This window comes from Gambusia affinis, linkage group LG17, assembly GCF_019740435.1.
Source record: "Gambusia affinis linkage group LG17, SWU_Gaff_1.0, whole genome shotgun sequence".
Classification (NCBI taxonomy): domain Eukaryota; kingdom Metazoa; phylum Chordata; class Actinopteri; order Cyprinodontiformes; family Poeciliidae; genus Gambusia; species Gambusia affinis.
This window is the reverse complement of record NC_057884.1, coordinates 15,336,862-15,355,824: the sequence shown is the minus strand read 5'-3', so window position 1 is coordinate 15,355,824 and position 18,963 is coordinate 15,336,862. Positions and strand designations below refer to the sequence as shown.

The window sequence follows — 18,963 nt, the reverse complement described above, 5'->3', positions numbered from 1 at the left end:
CATCACTTTTACTGCCATAAGGGTTGATTACTTATCCTTTACACAACAATCTGTTATCAGCAGAGGGCTAAAGCTTAGCACTAGTAGCCCGATGAAATTTTAATGGTTTAGCTTATGCCCTTCATTTTGTGGTATTTGGAGGATGCTACCCTGCTGCCCCAGTAAAACACATCTAACAGAAGAGAAGGTCAAACCATATATGCTTTTATATGTTTTTCTTTTCTTCCCCTGCAGCTGGTGGGAACTTACTTTATACTTATTTATCTAGAAAATTCAGTTAAAAAAAATTAACGGAACAAATGTCATGAATTACTCAGCTCCCAACGAAATAAGCTGGCAACTATTTGCTTTTATCTCAAGATAGAAAAGATGACAAGATGCTCTGCTTATTTACTTATTCTGACATTTGTCTGCATTTAAAAATAGGTTGCATCCAAACATTCGACTGAATCTTTTCAAAATAATTTGAGAACACTTCGATAAAATCATATTTATTTGTTTAGCACAGACAAACGTCTATTATTTACAAAACCATATCGCATACAGGGAGTCATGTAATCAGAAGTCTCACTCACATTCATCAACAGCATAAATAAAAATGTCTTGACTTTTAAACATTAACCCAACATTCACAGTCTAAATAAAAGCAGATATCTTTCCAAAAACGCAATAACAAATTGAACACCCCTCGTGTTTGAAATATGTCATGTTTTGTCTGTGTTTAATAAGGTGATTATGAAGTCTCAAACTCACAAGGTCTCATAGTACACAGAATTTACTATAGGAGGAAAAAATAAAAATAAAAAAATCAACAAGGCGAATCTCCTGTCTGGAATGTTAAATTGGCAGTCTGTTCTTGTCTGTTGAGAAATACTTATTTGTATATTTTAACCGTTTATCTTTTTATAAGTTTGAATTTGAGATTATTGTGTGGCTCATCAGACCACAATGGTTTAGTTCTGCAGAAATACACAAAAAGACCATTCAATTACCTGAAAAAAATTCTGCAGATTTAAATTTTAATATTACATGGAGTTGTTGACCTAAGCTGCTCCAGTTGGACTCATTTCCACAACAGATAAAAATTTTAGGTCGTCCTAGTCCAAGTACTGCTGATCCACTTAAAACGGTTTGCCAACTCTGGAATATGCCAGGAGAGGTAAAAAAAATAATACAGCAAGTGCAATTCTGCTGGATAAGATGCAGCCACCTCAAGCTTTTTTAGTTACAATTAAAAAGAAAGTTAATTAACCTAAGTATTCTGGAAATACAACAGAGACACTGTTTATGCAAGTCAGTCCTGTTTGATTATATTCCAGAAGTATAAAATTTGTTTAAAAATGTCTTGGTTCAATCATATGGTTATTGTTCTTATTACTTTTTTGCATCATGAGCTCACCAAGTTCTAAACATGCTTAATTTTTGAGGGCATGGAAATTTCCTCCCAGCCACCAATGTCATTCCCGTGAGAACATGTAGGTTGATTGTTTTCCCCACAGGAAGAAGGGAATGAGTGTATGTGACCAACAGGGAGCACTTTTAGGCATCATGGATTGTCTTCAAACGTCGATTGTTTTAAAGGGACTGTAAAATAAGCGGCTATTGTACCAAATCTTTCCAAACTAAAATGGTACAAAATGACTACGTTTGAAGCAGAAACACCACAAAACCTACACTTCAATCGGAAAGAACAGAAGGCAAAACTAGGCGGCACAACATTTTTTACTTCTGAGAACAAACTGAGCTTGGTAATTTAAAAAAAAAAAATAATAATAATAATCAACTACACAAATGTTCTCTGATAATCTGATATTTTCTGTAAACAGAAAAAAAATAAGGTAGTAGCACAGAAGATGATACAAACTGGTACAGGTGTACTATTTTCGGAATGCTTTACAAATAAAACCACTAATTATTTCAGACATCTAACGGGTACAACAACAAATGAGACCAATAGAGATCAAAAAACATTAAACAGTCAGAGTCTAGCCAATGGTCGAGTCAGTGCCTATCGGCACACATTCGTTGTCTCCATTGTGCTTCAATCATACAGAAACACAAATTCAAGACAGAAAATAAACAGTTTGAAGGGTTCATCTACATGGTTTTTTTTTCTGAAGTTGAAGCAAAAAAAAAAAAAAAAAAGACAACTGCTTTGAATACCTGAAGCAACAGTAACACTTTAACTTCTTTAGCTACCAAAGGAAAAAGCAAAATGAAAGTTTGCCTCTGGAGTGGAATCATTTGAAAACAGTCACATGCCTTTTATTTTAGCCCTCATTTGCTGTTAAAGAAAACTGCTTTTCCCCAACAGTTGACTTATTGTTTCTAGTTTTTAAATAAAGGCAACTTTATATCACAATATACTCGGAAACAGTCTCAGACATGCACACAAGGCATCACTGATGCAACACAGTGCACTAGACAGTGGATAACATTTTTGTGAAAAATCACTCATATTGCAGATATTACACTTAGGGACAAAATTTGACCTTCTTTGGCACATTACTGCAGACGAGATATAAAGCTAAGGAATGTTTACTTTAACGAACAATAGTCTTGAAAGCTCAAAACACATAACTTGACAAGTGGAAATGAACAATTAAGCTCATTTAAATGTTTTTTTCCTTCAATTTGTGTATACTAATGTACAGAAAAGACAGTACTAACATGCACACAAATCTTCAAGTCTCACACCAATCTTCGAGTGGTTTTGCATACTTTCACAATCATATAGGTCCATATTTTCTCGAGATGTTAGCTCTCTTCCAAATCCAATAAGGTGCATGTATCTAAGAGCAAATACATGCTAATTTAAAAACAAGAAATGTAGCATTCAAATTTGGTTTTTGAATTAACTGCAAATATTTAATTGAGGATAGGCTTTAAATACAAAACTTAAAGTAAACCACAGATTGTAAGAACATATGGATGTAACTTGATAGAAAATATAGCCTTATTCTTAATACATTTGTTTTTTTCTGTTCAGACCTACAAAATACTTTTTTACAGCCACTGCTGGAACCCAAAAACATTTGCAAAGAGGATTTGGTATAAATATGCTTTCTTTGTTTTGTAGTGCATAAGCAAATTCAGGTGCAACAGAACTGGTAAAAAATGCTAATTTCATGGGAGAAGTGCCACAATCAAATAAATAAGTAATTAAACACAGATGCATGCTTAATTAAACAGGAAACCAATTGCTTAAGTAAACACATATAATTAATATATTAATTACAACTTTAATTTGATATGAAAATTGTCAATTTAAATAAATTTTACATACAAGTATGTAATACTTCTTTAAAAAATCATAGTCACTATGACATAGTCAGTCATAAAATAGCCACTGGAGATCATCAAGAACATTGGATTGAATTAATTAATGCACAGCAAACTACTGACCAATCTCTATGTAGCAGAATTAGCCAGCACTCAATGACATTATGTCTTTAAGGGTTAAAAATTGAATAAATAAGTGAATAAATAATGACACATTTACAATTAGAATTTTATTTCAGTAATTGATTATTTAATGAAAACATTTTATTATTTAGTTTTAGAACTATTTCTAAACTATTTAGAAATACACTATTTCTAACTAGTGTGGATTGTTAAAATCAATCCACATTGATTTTAACAATGTGGACTGTAGCATGAAACCTAAAAGAATTATACAAATATTGGAATTTTATTTAGAGATTTTGACAATATCAATTGAAATGTCAAATAATTAATTAAAGAATGCTTTTATTTTATTAATGACTTATATTTTTGATTGTGACTCTTTAAGCATCAATACTACTGAACCCTACATTTGATTTTTGGCAGTTGAGCAGTCGAACACCAAAGCTAGGTCCTTTTAACAAATAACAGGTGCACAGTGCAAACCCACATTTTCAACAGACATTTTAACAACATCAATAAATAACATTTATTTTAAGATCAGTTTGACTCTGCTTGCTCTTTACAGACAGTCTCATTAAGTCACATCAGCTCCTTGAACTGACTGGACTGACATCTTTTTTTTTTTTTTTCCTTTTTGAGTGAAACGCAACAAATTGTGTTTACAGCGAATATCACGTTGCTCCAAACGAAGCTCGTAAAACTTTTCATGAGAACTTTCTGCTTCTAGCATCATTTGGTTGTTTGGACAAAATCAAGTATTCAGTTCTAAAAACAGCATCAGCAGATAAACATTATGTCCAACGTTTAAAGAATTTACTCCCACTGAGAGAACATAGAGACCTTCTTTTTGTTCATACCAGAACCCTCCATCTGTCAGCCTCCTGTCCATGTGAACTTGTGTTCACATCATCACCAATGAAACACCTTGAAAGGCTAATATGGACTCTTTTTCTTTTCAAATTGCAATGCTTTTCATTCTTCTTCTCTACCTTTGCTGGCTTGTCAAGGGAGAGTCAGAAAAAGCACAAACAGAAGGATACCTTCTTCCATCTCTTAAAAGTAGATTATAAAAGATTTGAAGAGCCGAAACTTCATTTTAGCTCCAATAACATTTTAGCATCTGTATTTTTCTCTCCATTTGAACTACACATGACATGTTGTGCCAACTCTCATGTCTCCATTGTCATGTCCATACCACTGCTTTGTGCATCCCTTTTCGACTGAACCAACAAACGCCTTTTTGGTTTTCCCAACTCCGAAGCCATCACCGCCGCGCCGCAGGCAGAAGGAGCAGAGGCGTTTCAGCCCCTTTCTAAATGCTGAGTTAGAAAGGCTGTAAATGAGACAGTTGCAGAAGCTGTTGCTTATGGCCAACCATGTCGTAAGAAACGAGGCTGCAGGGTGGTGGTATATTCCTCCGCTCTCCAACAGGAAGTACAGGATGTAGGGCAACCAGAGGATGTAGAACACACTAGTTATGCGAAACAATACCATAGCGTATCGCTTGTCAGGGTAAGTAGACTGCTGATACTGAGGCTGGTGGTCCTGGGTCTTCTGCGATTGGGACAATTGGGGAAGCTGCTCTTGCTCTACCATGGTGCAATCTTTCATGACTGCTCCACCAGTCAGGCCGGGACCCTGCTGCTGTTGTGGTCTGTAGCGAGCATGGCGCTCGCTGATCTCCCGAGTGTGCTGTCTGCAGATCTTAAAGATGTTGCCGTATGTAAAGCAGATTGTGAGAGCAGCTGGAGCGTAGAGCAGAGCAACGATGAAGGTTGTGAAAGCCGGACTAGTCCTCCACTCGACCGCACACCACTCGACCACGTCTCCATGATAGCCAGGCTTCCCCCACCCAAGAAAAGATGGGAGGAACACCAAAGCAGAGTAGAACCATATTACAATGATGCAGCAGCGCACTCGACAAGGAGTGACCAGAGATGAATAAGTCAGAGGCCGTGTGATGGCGATGTAGCGGTCTACGCTCACGCATGCGAGGGACACCATTGAAACAGATTTCAAAACTGAAACCATGTACCCAAACACTTGGCAGGTCAGTTTGGGATCCAATCCCTGCAGATGGTGAAGCAGAGACAGGGAGGGAAAGAGGCAGCTGACTCCCACTAGCAGATCTGCATATGCCATAGTCTGGATAAAAGCACTGGTGGTGTGCTGGCTGAGCAGAGGGGCACAGTGAAACACAAATATCACCACCAAGTTGCCACAGATAATAAGGATAGTGAGGAGGAGGATGACGGATACCTCAAGGAGGCATGTGCTAAAAATTTGTGAATAGCCAATTTCAAGTAAGCAGAAGGGAACGGATAAATTTGAGTCCAGCGAGCTTTGGTTCAGGGAATCCAGGGAGGAATTCATGATCTCAGGCAGTAAAACACATAAGGGGGCCCTTAAAGGGTACAATAAATCCAAAAAGCCACTATTACGCCTGGTAGCCTGGCTGCATTCATCAGCAGTTTGGTTTCAGTCCAAACAAAGACCCTCATGCTCCATTTCAAACACAGGAAGGATTGAAAGGGCAGATAAAGGTGTCAGAAAGTTCCCTGGTGTTATCCTCAGAGCTGGCACAGTTACAGTACTAGTAAGGTAAAAACCTTTGTCTGGAGGTTCCCAGGTAAAGGCACTGAGGAAGAAAACTTGCCAGAAATGTGACTCTTATGAATATTTTGATGTCCTCAATGTCAGATGCAAATCCAGAAATCTCAGACTGTAGCTCACTATGTAGTCCATCAGGTCACTGATAAAGCCTCCAGAGAAAAGTCATTGTTTAAAGAACTGCATATTGTGGGAATGATTAAGCATAATCTGCTTCTTATTCTGTCCTTCAATCCACTTTCCCACCTTTCTGGCTCTTCTTCTCCTCTTCTTTCACCAGGGTTATTTGAGTGTCAGCTTCTCTTTGGTCCTTCACTGTAAGATCCCAGCAGAATACTGTACGCGAGTAGAAAGTCACCAGAGTGTAGTGTTACAGAAGTCAAAAACCAGTCCTCACAGAGGTGGAGTAAAACACACCTGTAGGTTTATTTCCCGCCTTAAGAGCGTCAACTTCGTCTGGAGTTGAAATGTTAAAAGAAGGCATACCGATGCTGGGAGAACCCCTCTGTGTTCATCTGTCCTTCTCTGCCGTTTCTCTCACACTCTGTCTCCCTCCTTCTGCCTCTGTCTACAGAAACAGCAGCACTGAAGCCCCTCCCATGCTCAGTGCCTCCAACCAATCATCATCCACAAAAGCACGAGACTGTTTCCTTCCCCCAACCTCTCACATTTACTTTTTTTTCTTTAAATGTGCAAATTTATCTAATAATCACATCGAGATTGAATCAGTCTCACACCGCCAAAATTAGTAACAATCAGTGCAGTTTGGAATTTGGAAAATCATCATTTAAGTTGAAGGGGGAAATAGCAGGAATTGTATCTGTGAATGCTGCTGATATTTATCAATTTATCTCATCAAGGACAAACATAACTTTTTAAATATTAGTATTCAATAAAGTCTTATTCATGTGCATGAAGGCCAGTTGCTAGAATGAAATAGTACACTAAAAGCACAATTTAAAATTTAAAATCAAAGAGTAAAGGTAATTGTCTTTCAAGTTTTTCCCCAAAATCCCAATGCTCCAACAACTCTAGCATAGCTTTTAGATTTTGATTATTGTGATATACTTCAAATGTGGGCAAATTTATCTACATGACAGACCACAGTTGTAGTACAAAATATTGCCTCCAAAGTGTCTTCTGAAATTACAATATAGCACATAATGTTGTACCAATTGGAATTCAATACATGTGGCAAGTCTCCTTGTTAATAATATACATGGCCAGTTGGACAGCCTTTCAATGTCATTTAAATACCTGAACCAAAAAGGAAAATACAGTAAAGAATATGGGGAGTAATTGCAATTGATATTATCATCACAATATTCAACAATAAAATGGTAATAGTAGTTTAATAATGTATATGCATAGTTCAAGTACAAAAAAAAAGTTAAAGTTTGGCATCTTTACATTTATCCAAAAGGAAAATCTGAGAATGCTATTTTAAGCATCAGGGGTTTATGGCAGACTCAAAAACATCAAAATCCTCTCAAGTCAAATAATGTTGTGGCTGGGATAGTGTTCTATAACAAAGGGCCAAATGCTTCAGGCATTCTGCTAAGAACTCATGATTGCAAGTGCAACATCATGTGGTAATGATATGCTCAAACAATAAAGAATTATACGTGTTCGCTGTGAATGCATTATAGTTCAAAAGATACAGTCATAATGTTACACAAATAATAATAGCCCTTAGAACAAAGTTGTTTGCCATAAAAAAAAATAAAATCAACAAAATGGTGCACAGACACATAAAGAGAACTATAAAAACATTGCAACTGTAGAAAGACTGAAGCCACTAACGCAACTCATAGAAAGATATTTTTGTGGATTTACAGAAGCAAATAAGAAATTCTATAAGCGACATCAATCAGGAGTCCAGTAATTCTATAAATTTGCTTTAATCTGAAACCAACAAGGTTACATTTTAAAACAAGGAACACAGAGAAACACAAAAATAGTGGGAGTAAAACAGAAAGATGTACCAATCAACTGTTTCTGACCATTAATAATTAACTTTTTTCTTTGGGGTAAGTCCAACTAATTCTGAATTTAACTGATAGTATTTTTTTTTCCCTTCAGAGAAATATATGATACAGCTTGCTTACTGAACAACAACTTAAACAAAAAGATTGAAGTATTTAAAAAATGGTTCTCATCCCTCTAGACTTTCTAACATGCCTCGTCCACTCTAAGACTGACGTTTTTGGACGCATATGGAAGCCCTTCTTGGACTATGCTGAAGAACACGTGTCTACCATCCTGTCTCGAGCATTTATGAATGTTTAGATGTGTACTGTACAATGATGGAAGTATGTATGCCCCCCATCTTATATTTCTTTTTATCTCTGGACTGCACTGCTGAGCTTTTGTTTTGTTTTGTGTTTTGTTGTTGTTGTTATTAAACAAAAAAAATCAATAAACATATCTACAAAAAAAAAATAAAAAATGGTTCTCATTTATGTGTCAGACCATATTTGTCTAATCCTAGTTTGTTTTATTAAGATACATTTTAAATTATATTCAGTTTAAATGTATTTAAGAGACTTTTTTCTTTTTGTATTAACCAACTGAATGACAATAAGACATGACCAAGGTAAAATCAGCCTGTTCCAATCTGTGACAAATTCATCGGTACATGTGCTCAGAAAAATAGTATCTAGAGAAAAAGTAAGATCAAGGAAGATCAGCAAACTTTTAAAATTATTACTGAAATGTATCAATTTGTCTCTGATTTTATGGAAGATCCCGCTCCTGTCGAAAATAAACCCCACCAACAGAGCATAATCTAATTATTTCCTCCCACCTTTCTCAACAGTGTCAACAGCAGGTTTTTTTAATCACATGGGCAAATCTGCAGCTTTGCCTAGAGTCTAATGAACATTTGTGAGCATAATTGCTCACACTATTCTAGCTCACATGATGGGCAGATTACACTGAATTACTCAAAATCCAAAATTAGCTAATTCAGCGGGTAGTAATTACTGCCAGATTTAGCACAGCACTTTGTGTCCCATCCTCGATGACTTTCTGAAGACTGCAGAATTTGCCTCGTGCAAGGAAATTTCGGGCAGCGTGATGGAGGCTCAGACACACCCACACAGTCTGTAACATACACATGCACACCCCCACGCCTGCACCTTTCTCCCCAACAATCCAGACACTTTCCCCCTGCTTTCACGCACCTCCTCAGTGCACTACACGAGGAGCTAAAAATAGATGACAGTGGGACTAAAGGGCTGGAAGAAGGGAAAGAATGGAGGGGGGGGGATGAGGATGAGAGTCAAAACAAGCAGCCTATCAAGAAAGAGGAGGACTTGCAGAAGTTTGAGACAAAAATAACAGTGATAAGCTAAGAATCGTGAAGCAGAGGGGAAAAGTAAATATGATGACGTGTCCCTTTGTCACCAAATCAAGTATAAGTCGACCCTGGTAATTGTGTGAACTATGCTATCTTATGTAACATGTCCAGGAGCTGACACAGGTGGAAGACACATAGTCACTTTAACAAACCGTGCAGCGCAACCGCTGTAAAGAACAAATCCAATTTATGCATAAATAAGCACAAATAATCAGTAACCTGCAAGGACTTAATCTAACAGTGAGTGGCTTTTCATTACTGCTAAAGTTAGGTTAATGAGCAAAACACTGTCGTCCAGGTAACCTGCTCACTATTAAGCAAATAAGGCAGCTGTTAGTCATGCAGCCAAGATTTAACCACCAAACAACTGTGCAATTATTTACTGCACAGACCTAATGTGCATCAATAAAAGATGTAGCATGTAGTCATACATGGAGATGAATTCAAACGTCAACATAGGACCCTGCACAAATTAAGCTGAGAAACTCTGTGGCTTAACTCTCATCGTTCCGAACTAGCTTTGCAGTTCGGTAAGCAGTAAGTAAGAATCCAAATTACACTTTAATTTGAACCAACAGAAAAATTCTACTGTTTCCGCTCAACAACTATAAAGCAATATTCAACATAAAATTAGTTAAGCACCATTTTATTCCCAGCTACTTTCTCATAATCTCCACCAGAACTTTTAAAAAGATTTTACTTTAATTCTTTTATATACAAGCATTGTTAACTTAATACCTGAAATAAATAAACTTTGTCAATGATTTTCTTTTGTTGTTTGTTTGTTTTTTAAATGCATCTGTGATAGTTATGACCCATTACTAAAAAGACACCCTGTAGCACAGACTGCTACAGGAGATCCTTTCTACCCTCAGCGCTCATCACCAATAATTCCTTGAATGGTTACATTCAATTTCCTTTTTCTTTTGGAATAAATAAAGTACTTCTAACCTGGATCAAAACTTGCAGATTGTTAAAGTAAATCTAACTGCATCATCTTGAAAGTTAAAATTAGAAATATCTTCTGAGAAAAAAGCAGAGCAAAAATGAGGACCGACAATAAAAGCAGTTGTTAGAAATTGGTAAAACACTGCCTTTGTGTACAGAACTTGGAAAAAAAGGCTTTATTTATTCAGCAATACTATATTGCTGATAGCAACAACATTATACACTTTTAGCCATAAATGTCACTTTCCACTTTAGGTTATTCTTAATACAGTAAATGAAGAAAAGATGACCAGATCATTTTATCTCTGTTGTGCTCGAAACAGGGCCAGAATGAACTGCGGGAGTTTGGGTAAGTAGGACATGAGGCGCACAAAAGAAAAGCAGCTGCTTGGACATTTTCTAAACCTTTCTGTTATCTTCTTTTGAAGCAGGAAACACAAATCCTAGTGAGTATGTCTCCTGGCTGATGTAAGTATCTTGAATGCTTAAGAGCTTCTGTAATGAATTCCTGTCCAGCCTTCTGTCCAGTGGATATTTACTGTTATTGATGTCAAAATTAAAGTCAAGATTCCATTCGTACCATTCATGCCAAGGGGATAATAACATGATTTCTGTACTTTTAGCTGAATAAAACTGTAATACAATTGACTTTCCCTACTGATCCATATTCATCTAGGAATTAACAGATATCAAGAACATCAGAACATGAGGCTTCATGTACAGACAGTGATGAGAAAAGATCTTTAGACCAATTGAGGTAAAGGAAATGAGAAAGCAGAAAGGCCAACATGTTACGTCCTGGGAGACAGTTTGCTGCGAGGGAGGTTGCTTTTACATAAGAACTATATCCACAAAACAATGACTTTAACCAAGGAGGTAATGATCTAAGATCAGATCGCATCCAAACCAATCACAGAGTAGCACAAGCTGAAATGTCAGTTTTCTATCAGACTGGAATTTAAACACTAAATGCCATTATATTTCAGATACACAGGTATACATACATATCTGAATAATAATACTAAAATATTTCAAACAAAATATTAGTCAAACTGTTTTCAAGTGTTTCAATTTTAAGGTTTTAACCTTATTCTTGACACTTGCAGGCAAAACACATAATTTATCTCTTAATGTGCCTCTTTGACTTAATAGAAAAGGGGGGGGAAAAAATCAGACCCAAGAATCAACTAAAAAAAATAAACAACAAACATTCAAATTGATAAACATATCTATCATCTAAAAGTAAAGTTAAGTAAAATTTAATAACAGACAACTGTAACAGTGTCTTTATGGCTGTGAATGATATTGTGCAGAGGTCAACTGTGGGTTTACCAATGCCATGATAATTTCATTTTCAGATATATGTTCATTAATGTAACTTAAAGAAAGGCTTCTGTTAAAGTTACATTATAGGACATGTTTAAATTGCTAGTTATTGTGCCACATTTTTTCTTTATAATAGATAAGTGTAATTTTCATTCTATTTAAAGTACAAAAAAGTATAATTTGAATTTTCACTGAACAATAAAAAAGCCATTTTCTATTTAGGAACAAAGGCGTAGTGCTTGAATAACACCGTTATCTGATAGCCTTATCTAGAGAGGACCAGCTGTGACCATCACAAGTTTAAAAGCACATGTGAGACAAAAATCTTTTGAAACATGGCCACTGGTGATCCCCCAAGGTACACTCCTAAAAAAGCACAAATAACTTTGGATGGTTGCTACGGAAAACCACAGTAATAATGTTCGAAAGGAGACAAACAGCAAAAAAACAAACCTGCCTTAGTTAAACAAAACATGTGCTGGAAGTCAAAGGACAAACCTCTGACTCATGTGGCTCCAACTTGACTATCAGGTGTTTTAAAAGCAAACTAGTTCTTTTTCAGAACCAGTTAAGAGCCACCATTAGGGCCAACCCTGGTGGAAAAACCATAAAATTGTCTTTCTTCTCTATTTAGTCAACTGCATATATTTCAACATGTACTTTTTGTCATTCCAATCCTCAATAGGTTTCTGTACATATAGAGCAATGTCTCAACGCAAAACCGTAGCAAAATTTAGCCTTCTGGAATGTACTCACAATAACAAGTTTGAACTGATACTAAGGAGAACATATGTATGTGTTTTAAAACGACTTCTACACAAAAAGACACCACAAATATAGATTTGTCCCAATCATTAGAAATTCTTCTGTGTGGTCTTACCTTTGTGATGAGAGTTCGGTATTCCTCAACCAGGTGGTCGTTGTTGTGGCAGCCTGCCAGAAGCTGCCACACCTCCCCACGGAGTGCCTCAGGAATGCCGCTCCGCACCAAAGCTGGAAGCTGCTTTGGACGCACAGATAGGTTCATGTGCCTGGATGATATGGAGGCAAACAGAAGCATAATTTAATGTTTAATCACCACACCCTATGCGTTTCCTATTTTACCTGTGTTGTCATTTTAGTACAGTTTAGCAAAGAAAAATGGTTTGCTGCTGTTGGTTTATAAAAAGCGCTTTCCATAGTCATCAAGAGTTGAGTTGTATTTTTACTGATAGCTTATGAGACCACGATTAGAGAATGAGGGCTCCTTATTTAACGCAAGACAAATAAAAAAAATGATTTACATGCTGAAGCTCCCACATTCCACAAAAAAAACCTCAATCCTAGATAAAAACTATTATTTTACAATAAAAATACAATTAATCTAATTCTGAATATTTAACTTATGTTTGTAATTTATCGACCCCATCGGGATAACAGTACTGCATTTCACCACAAGCAGTTTTTGGCAACAGCAGCAAAATAGAGTAAAAAGCAAGAAGTCATCAAATACAAAACTTAATGTTATGTTTTTTTTCCCCCATCTTTTATAATTTATTCAAATCTATTTACAGTTTTTATGTGCTTATTTGTTCCAAGAGTTATGTTGCATAACTCCATGGTATTTTCTGCAGACACAGCAAAGGTGATTTGTATTTGAGCGTGCCCATGCATGTGATGCAATCACTGCCAGGTTTGGTCCTCAGGGAACAACAACTTTAAAGGTCTTTTTGTGATTTGCTGCAGTGCTTTGACCTCACATTGCATGAATAGTCTCTTTATTCACTAATACAAAAAAACACCGCCAAAAGGGTTAGTGTGATATCTTATGATTCCTTTTCTTGAATTTGAGAAGAAACAAAAAAACCTACAAAGCATAATATCTTCTTTTGCTGCCCTTAAACAATATACATAATAAATAAGAAATATAACTTATCTTTTCTTCATAACGAGAATTGTCAGTATGAAATTAAATGGATATGCTTTTATTGAGTTACATCTAGTTAAACTGCTGTTTTTTACACAGTTGATCACAAGTTTCTTGTTAAAAGTATGGTAAGTGGTGAAGAAACCATCCTAATAAGCTGTAATAAGCAAGTGATGACCATTAGAATAGATGCAACCCGATCTGCATGTATTCAATGCACCAACATCCAGAGTCAAAGAAGAAAATTAGTAGGGGGAACAAATCTGTACCATTTGGACAACAAGTCTCCCCAGGTTTCAAGGATCTTCTCTGCACACTCCTTTGAAACGTCACCAGACCCACTGAGTAACGGCTCGTCATTATCTGGACACAAAGCAAGGCAAACAGGAAGCAAAGTCCTTGGTTATCCATTCAGCACATTCTTGCTTTTTTAATGCATGTCAAATGAGAAGAACATAAACAAGATGGTGAGATAATTAGCCCGAAAAAGGTGTTTTATTTTTACCAAATAAACAGAATCTACAATAAAAAGAATCTGATGTAATGACTGAATTTTCCCCATGAGGGTCAATAAAGCAACATTGTGCTCAGTATTATTATTTTTATGGCTACAGTTCATGTAAAAAGCAACTGATGGAAAAGAAAAAAGACCCACCATTAAATCACAGCTGTGCCAACAGGTAAAAAATGAACCCATCTACAACAAATTATGTAATTTTGCAACCTTTGTCAGCTCTTACTGTCAACCAAAAATCCCTGACTAAAACATGTCTGCTGGTTATGTACCCAGGATGAAACAGAACAAACAGTTCTGTAAGAAAAAGTGCACAATTTCAACTCCACTAGACTACATGGCTAAATTTGGTGCTTCCCCACAGGAACAGATTTTCATTCTTATGTGAAGTTCTTCATAAATCAGATAACAAATGCTTAAATAACCCATTTAAATTGTGTGATGTAAGTTTTATTAATTTCAAGAGGCTCAACAGCACCACTATTTATTATTTCTGGGGTCTGGACAGTCTCCAATGTTCATGTGTAAACTAATTTCTAGCTCCCTCTTGTTTTGAGTTGGCTGTAGCAGAAAAATGGTTGATCACCTTCCTCTTCATCATCCTCCGGCGGTGAAGGAGCCATGGTCCCGGGCCCAGACGGGAGGATGCTTGGACTAGCTGTGGTTTTCCTCTTCTCTCTCTCCGTTTCACTTTCCAAACTCACCACCTCATAAAGTGTGTCAGAGGAAGGACTCTTTCGTTCTTTTCGCTCCATCTGAAAAGAGAAGACATCTGATAAACTGTGGGAAAGCATAATGAGTTACAGTAAGGGGGCTTGTTTCTGTTTTACAACTTTGTAACTTGTCTCGGGGAATACTGAGTCAGTGAAGTATGTTGTTCACTAATGTTCTCTACAGCTGGACTTGCATCGATATTAAATTATACAAAGAATGTTAACATTCTAATTATCTAACAAGGTAACTTGTGCTCAACCCAACTTTTCCAGAAGCTCATATTTAAAACCAATACATCAGAATTAAAGAAGTGTGTTTCTGGCAACAGCAGTTGCTATATGCAGTAAACAACTTACATGGTGTCTTTATTTGCCATGAATAACAATAAATTAGTTCTGGGGCCTGTAGCTAACGGCTAGTCAGAAAGGGACCAAAGATCTCTTCCATCTTCTCAATTTGTGTGAACTCTGTTTTGTGAACCTGTGTGTTTAATTATTTACACAACAAATGGAGGTAAAAAGTGGCGCACCACCATTGATCTTCCTGTCAGAAATATGCTGAAAATCAAGAGTATTGATTCTAAAAATTTTGAGAAATTGGTGTAATGAAAAAAAAAAGATTTAAAGTTGTACTTTTTTTTCTCCGTTCTTTAAATTCGCTGGTTTTGCTTCCTCGCTAATCAGCCATACTGGTCTCAAGTAACCAGTATTTCTATCAACTGAAGCTATATGAAGCTTACTTATCATTTGAAAACTTCACAACAACCCTATTAAAAATGGCTGCATAAGGGCCATCCTGGTGCTTGCTTATGACTGTGATAATTAAAATGTTATATGGTTTAAGCTACAAAAATAATATTTTCCTTTGTTTTTTTGGTTTTAAATAACATCAAATTTTTCACGCAATAGATTTTTGTTAATAGTCATATCAGGGAATTTTCACTCAAATAAATCAGTTAAGTCAGCTTAGCTCATTTTGGTCAGAACAACTTAACTAAAAAGTAACATACACACTAATGTTCATAAAAATAATCTGAATTTTAAAAAGTTAGTCAAAAAACATAGGTGTCAAAGTGACTATTTGAAACCTGTTTTACAAGAACAATGTTGTCAGAGGTTATAGAGACAAACCTGTCGTAGTTTAAGATAGAAGGTCTCAGTGTAGCTACGCTTGCTAAAGGGCCAGAACAGCCTGTCGTTTGGGGAACACACTCGGACCCTCGTCTCCAGCAGAAAACGGACCGGTTCCTCCACCTCTGTGATCACCAGATCTACTGCAGTCGTCATGTACATGAATTTATCTGAAAAAATTTTTAAAAGATGAAATATCATACACTCCAACTGGCGAGAAGTTGTCTAGTCACATTTATTACAAAGTGGAATAGAAATAACTGAATTATCGACTGAGTACACAGCAAATATAAACCTTGTTATAAGTTTGAGAACAATTCAGTCTTATCTAAACCTTGAGAGTGCATTTTTGGCTCTTACCTTTGGGCGTTTCCTCATTCACAGCCTGAAACTGAGGCGTGTTGGGGTTCCAGCTTCCTGTGATGATGTAAGACTTCCCATCTGAGCTCTTTCCCATTGACTCCTGTTGGGCACACAAGCTGGAGCACGTTGGCAAATACACACAGAAACACAACACACACAATACACAAGCAATAAATAAATAAATAAATAAATAAATAAAAATAGTCACCCACCAAGTCCAGCAGGTGCATGTCGCTGTTCTTCACATTTCTCCCCGGGCTGAGCAGGAGTCCAAAACACCTGGAGAATAATAAACACGCATGTGCGGATGGGAGATAGAGAAGTGTGATATGATTAGGATTACATAAGGGGAAAAAAAGTAATAAGGCAAAGGGGAAACCAGGCGTAAAACAATAACTCTTTCTATATAGAGTGAAAGTTTTGATACATTACATAAATGAGGAGAAATATTTTCCTGAACGGATGGTCTAACACAGTCCAGACCACGTTGAAGACTAAACACATTCTTTCAGTCCTCACTTTCTCTGACATTATGAAACAATAACAACTCAAGCAGAAAAGGGAAATCTGCTGGGAATACTGAAATTTAACAGATTTATTAAAGCTTGAAAAATGAGAGGCTGTGAGTAAAAGTGGGCTAACCCACAGCTGCCCTGGGCTTCTTAAACCCCAACACAGAGACATGAAGATGTTCTGAATTAATCAACTACAATTTAGAGATTGCTTTCTTATTAACATCTAGTACAGGTTCAAGCACGAGTCGGACTAAAAAAAGCATCCTCCTTTTTGGTAAACTATTCCTTTTGACTACACTTTTGCAGAACTTCCTTAATTTGGACACTCCTATGACCTGGCTTAAAAGATTTACCTGAATCTTGCTGGCATGGTAACATTTATAAAAAGGGAAATGATAACTATTAGTTTAACATTTAGTCACTCATGATATTAAATTTTGATATAACTCTCCCAGGGGTGTTGTGCAGCTCAATACTCCTTATTTCTGCTCACTCCGAACAAAGAAAGAATAGCAGCTGCAGTTAAGGAACTATTTGAAAACAATAGCTGTCCCCACTGAGTCACAGGGCTCCAGAGAGTCTCTGTAATACTGCCATTCCTTATTTACTTTTCTCAGTCAAACATTATGGGAAAATGTGAGGGCCTCAAACGTGAAAAGAAGAGTAAGGGGAATCGTAATGTTTCATGTTACAATGATTCCTACACATAAACAACACCTTCAAACATTTTTTCACATGTTGTTCGTTATAAACATACGTGTCAGTGTATTTTGTTGGGATTTTATGAGATAAACAGAAATTTGCCACTATGTGGCAGAAAAATAATGTGCACCACCCTGAAGGCAGTGAAACATGGTGGTGGCAGCATCATGCTAATTAAAAAGAAACATTTTGAAAGCCATACATCATTTTTTCTTTACTTAATAATTCTGCACAAATTATGCAAAAATGCAGATGCATTGCATAAACACCAAACAATGTGAAAAAAGGTTTATGAACACTTTAGCAAGACACTTCATATAGCTACTATATGTGCATCTAACTGTGGATGTTTGGTGGAGTGTTTTACCTCTCAATTGCTAGCTCCTTGTTGGAGGTCTGCTGAATGTAAATTACAATCTTCTTGTCCAGTCCAGCACGAAGCTTGAAGCTCTGTTTGTCCTTGTCTTTTGCAACAGCACTGAAAATGGATAAAAAATTAAATTCATGCTTATAAAAGTACGACATACATTTCATTTTCTTAAATATTATGTCTAAAGAAAAAAAAATGGATGTTAAATGTGAAACTGAAAAACTGGACAGGTTGACGGAACTTACAGGTTTATAAAAAGGGGTCAAGTTTAGAATAGAGACGTTAAATCAAAATCCAATTACACCATGAGCCACATTCAAACAGCCTGCTCATTGTCCTGCACAGTTTGTGGATCTGGATCAGCACCAGGTTTTTTGACAGAAACAGTAATCAACATTCTCCAAGCCCCACTGACATAAATGTCTGCGGAAATACCAAGGAAAATCTAAAGTTGAGTCAGCCAAGTTGAAACAATATCAATCACTTTGAAATATATGACATGTATTTCAATAATGTTGTGAATTCCAGGATGTAGTCCGATAACCAAAGCATGCCTCCTTTTGAATAACGCCTCATAGAAATCTATTGACCAGAAGTTTTCAAACTGCGTTCCATTTTAACTTTAGAAGAAAATCTACCTCTTTAAGACTGAAAAGCCTGTTAGCAACACTCTGCTGCAGAGACGTTTTGCGGTTTCCACACAGCATTGTATATCTCATTCAATAATTTACACAAGGAAAAAACTCAAAATACAGAAAAATGACCCTAGATTCAAACTTCCTGTTTGAAGGACACTAATAATAATGAACTCAAAGCTAATGAGGAGGAAATGTGGTGCCTAAAAATAATTCTGTATTTTTTTTTGTTTTGTTTTCTGTGTGATTCAATCACGTAGAGGAAGCTTTCTCGCGAACACACGGACGTGACTCAGTATTACAGAAAAACAAAAAAAATTTAAAATAGGTCAAAGATGAGATGAATGTAAATGGAGCAAAGGCAGGAACTTTCTGTTTTGCTTTCTTATCAGCAACACTAGGAGGAGCATGTGTGTATGTTTCTCGATTCTCTCAACAACTATCTTGAATCCAACACAAAG

General features: G+C 36.4%; 2 protein-coding genes across 4 annotated transcripts in view; both read right to left on the bottom strand.

Annotated features, from left to right (window-relative positions):
- Positions 1-18,963, bottom strand: part of LOC122846960 (rab GTPase-activating protein 1) — a 68,796-nt gene that overhangs the window by 28,917 nt on the left and 20,916 nt on the right. For all 3 annotated transcript variants that reach the window (XM_044144252.1, XM_044144253.1, XM_044144251.1), the window contains 7 exons: positions 17,865-17,975; positions 16,493-16,559; positions 16,278-16,380; positions 15,918-16,087; positions 14,660-14,828; positions 13,829-13,922; positions 12,534-12,684 (listed from right to left, as the gene is read on the bottom strand). In XM_044144252.1, coding sequence (XP_044000187.1) covers positions 12,534-12,684; positions 13,829-13,922; positions 14,660-14,828; positions 15,918-16,087; positions 16,278-16,380; positions 16,493-16,559; positions 17,865-17,975 — 865 coding nt within the window. The remainder of the gene's footprint in view (positions 1-12,533; positions 12,685-13,828; positions 13,923-14,659; positions 14,829-15,917; positions 16,088-16,277; positions 16,381-16,492; positions 16,560-17,864; positions 17,976-18,963) is intronic.
- On the bottom strand, positions 476-6,647 carry LOC122846961 (probable G-protein coupled receptor 21). The gene is made up of 2 exons (XM_044144254.1): positions 6,436-6,647; positions 476-6,354 (listed from the first exon to the last, which is right to left on the bottom strand). The coding sequence occupies exon 2, from the start codon at positions 5,779-5,781 to the stop codon at positions 4,552-4,554; it is 1,230 nt and encodes a 409-aa protein (XP_044000189.1). The 5' UTR covers positions 5,782-6,354; positions 6,436-6,647; the 3' UTR covers positions 476-4,551.

Bases quoted from the DNA above. Each gene is read 5' to 3' on its own strand.
- LOC122846961 (XM_044144254.1), bottom strand. From the start codon at position 5,781: ATGAATTCCTCCCTGGATTCCCTGAACCAAAGCTCGCTGGACTCAAAT.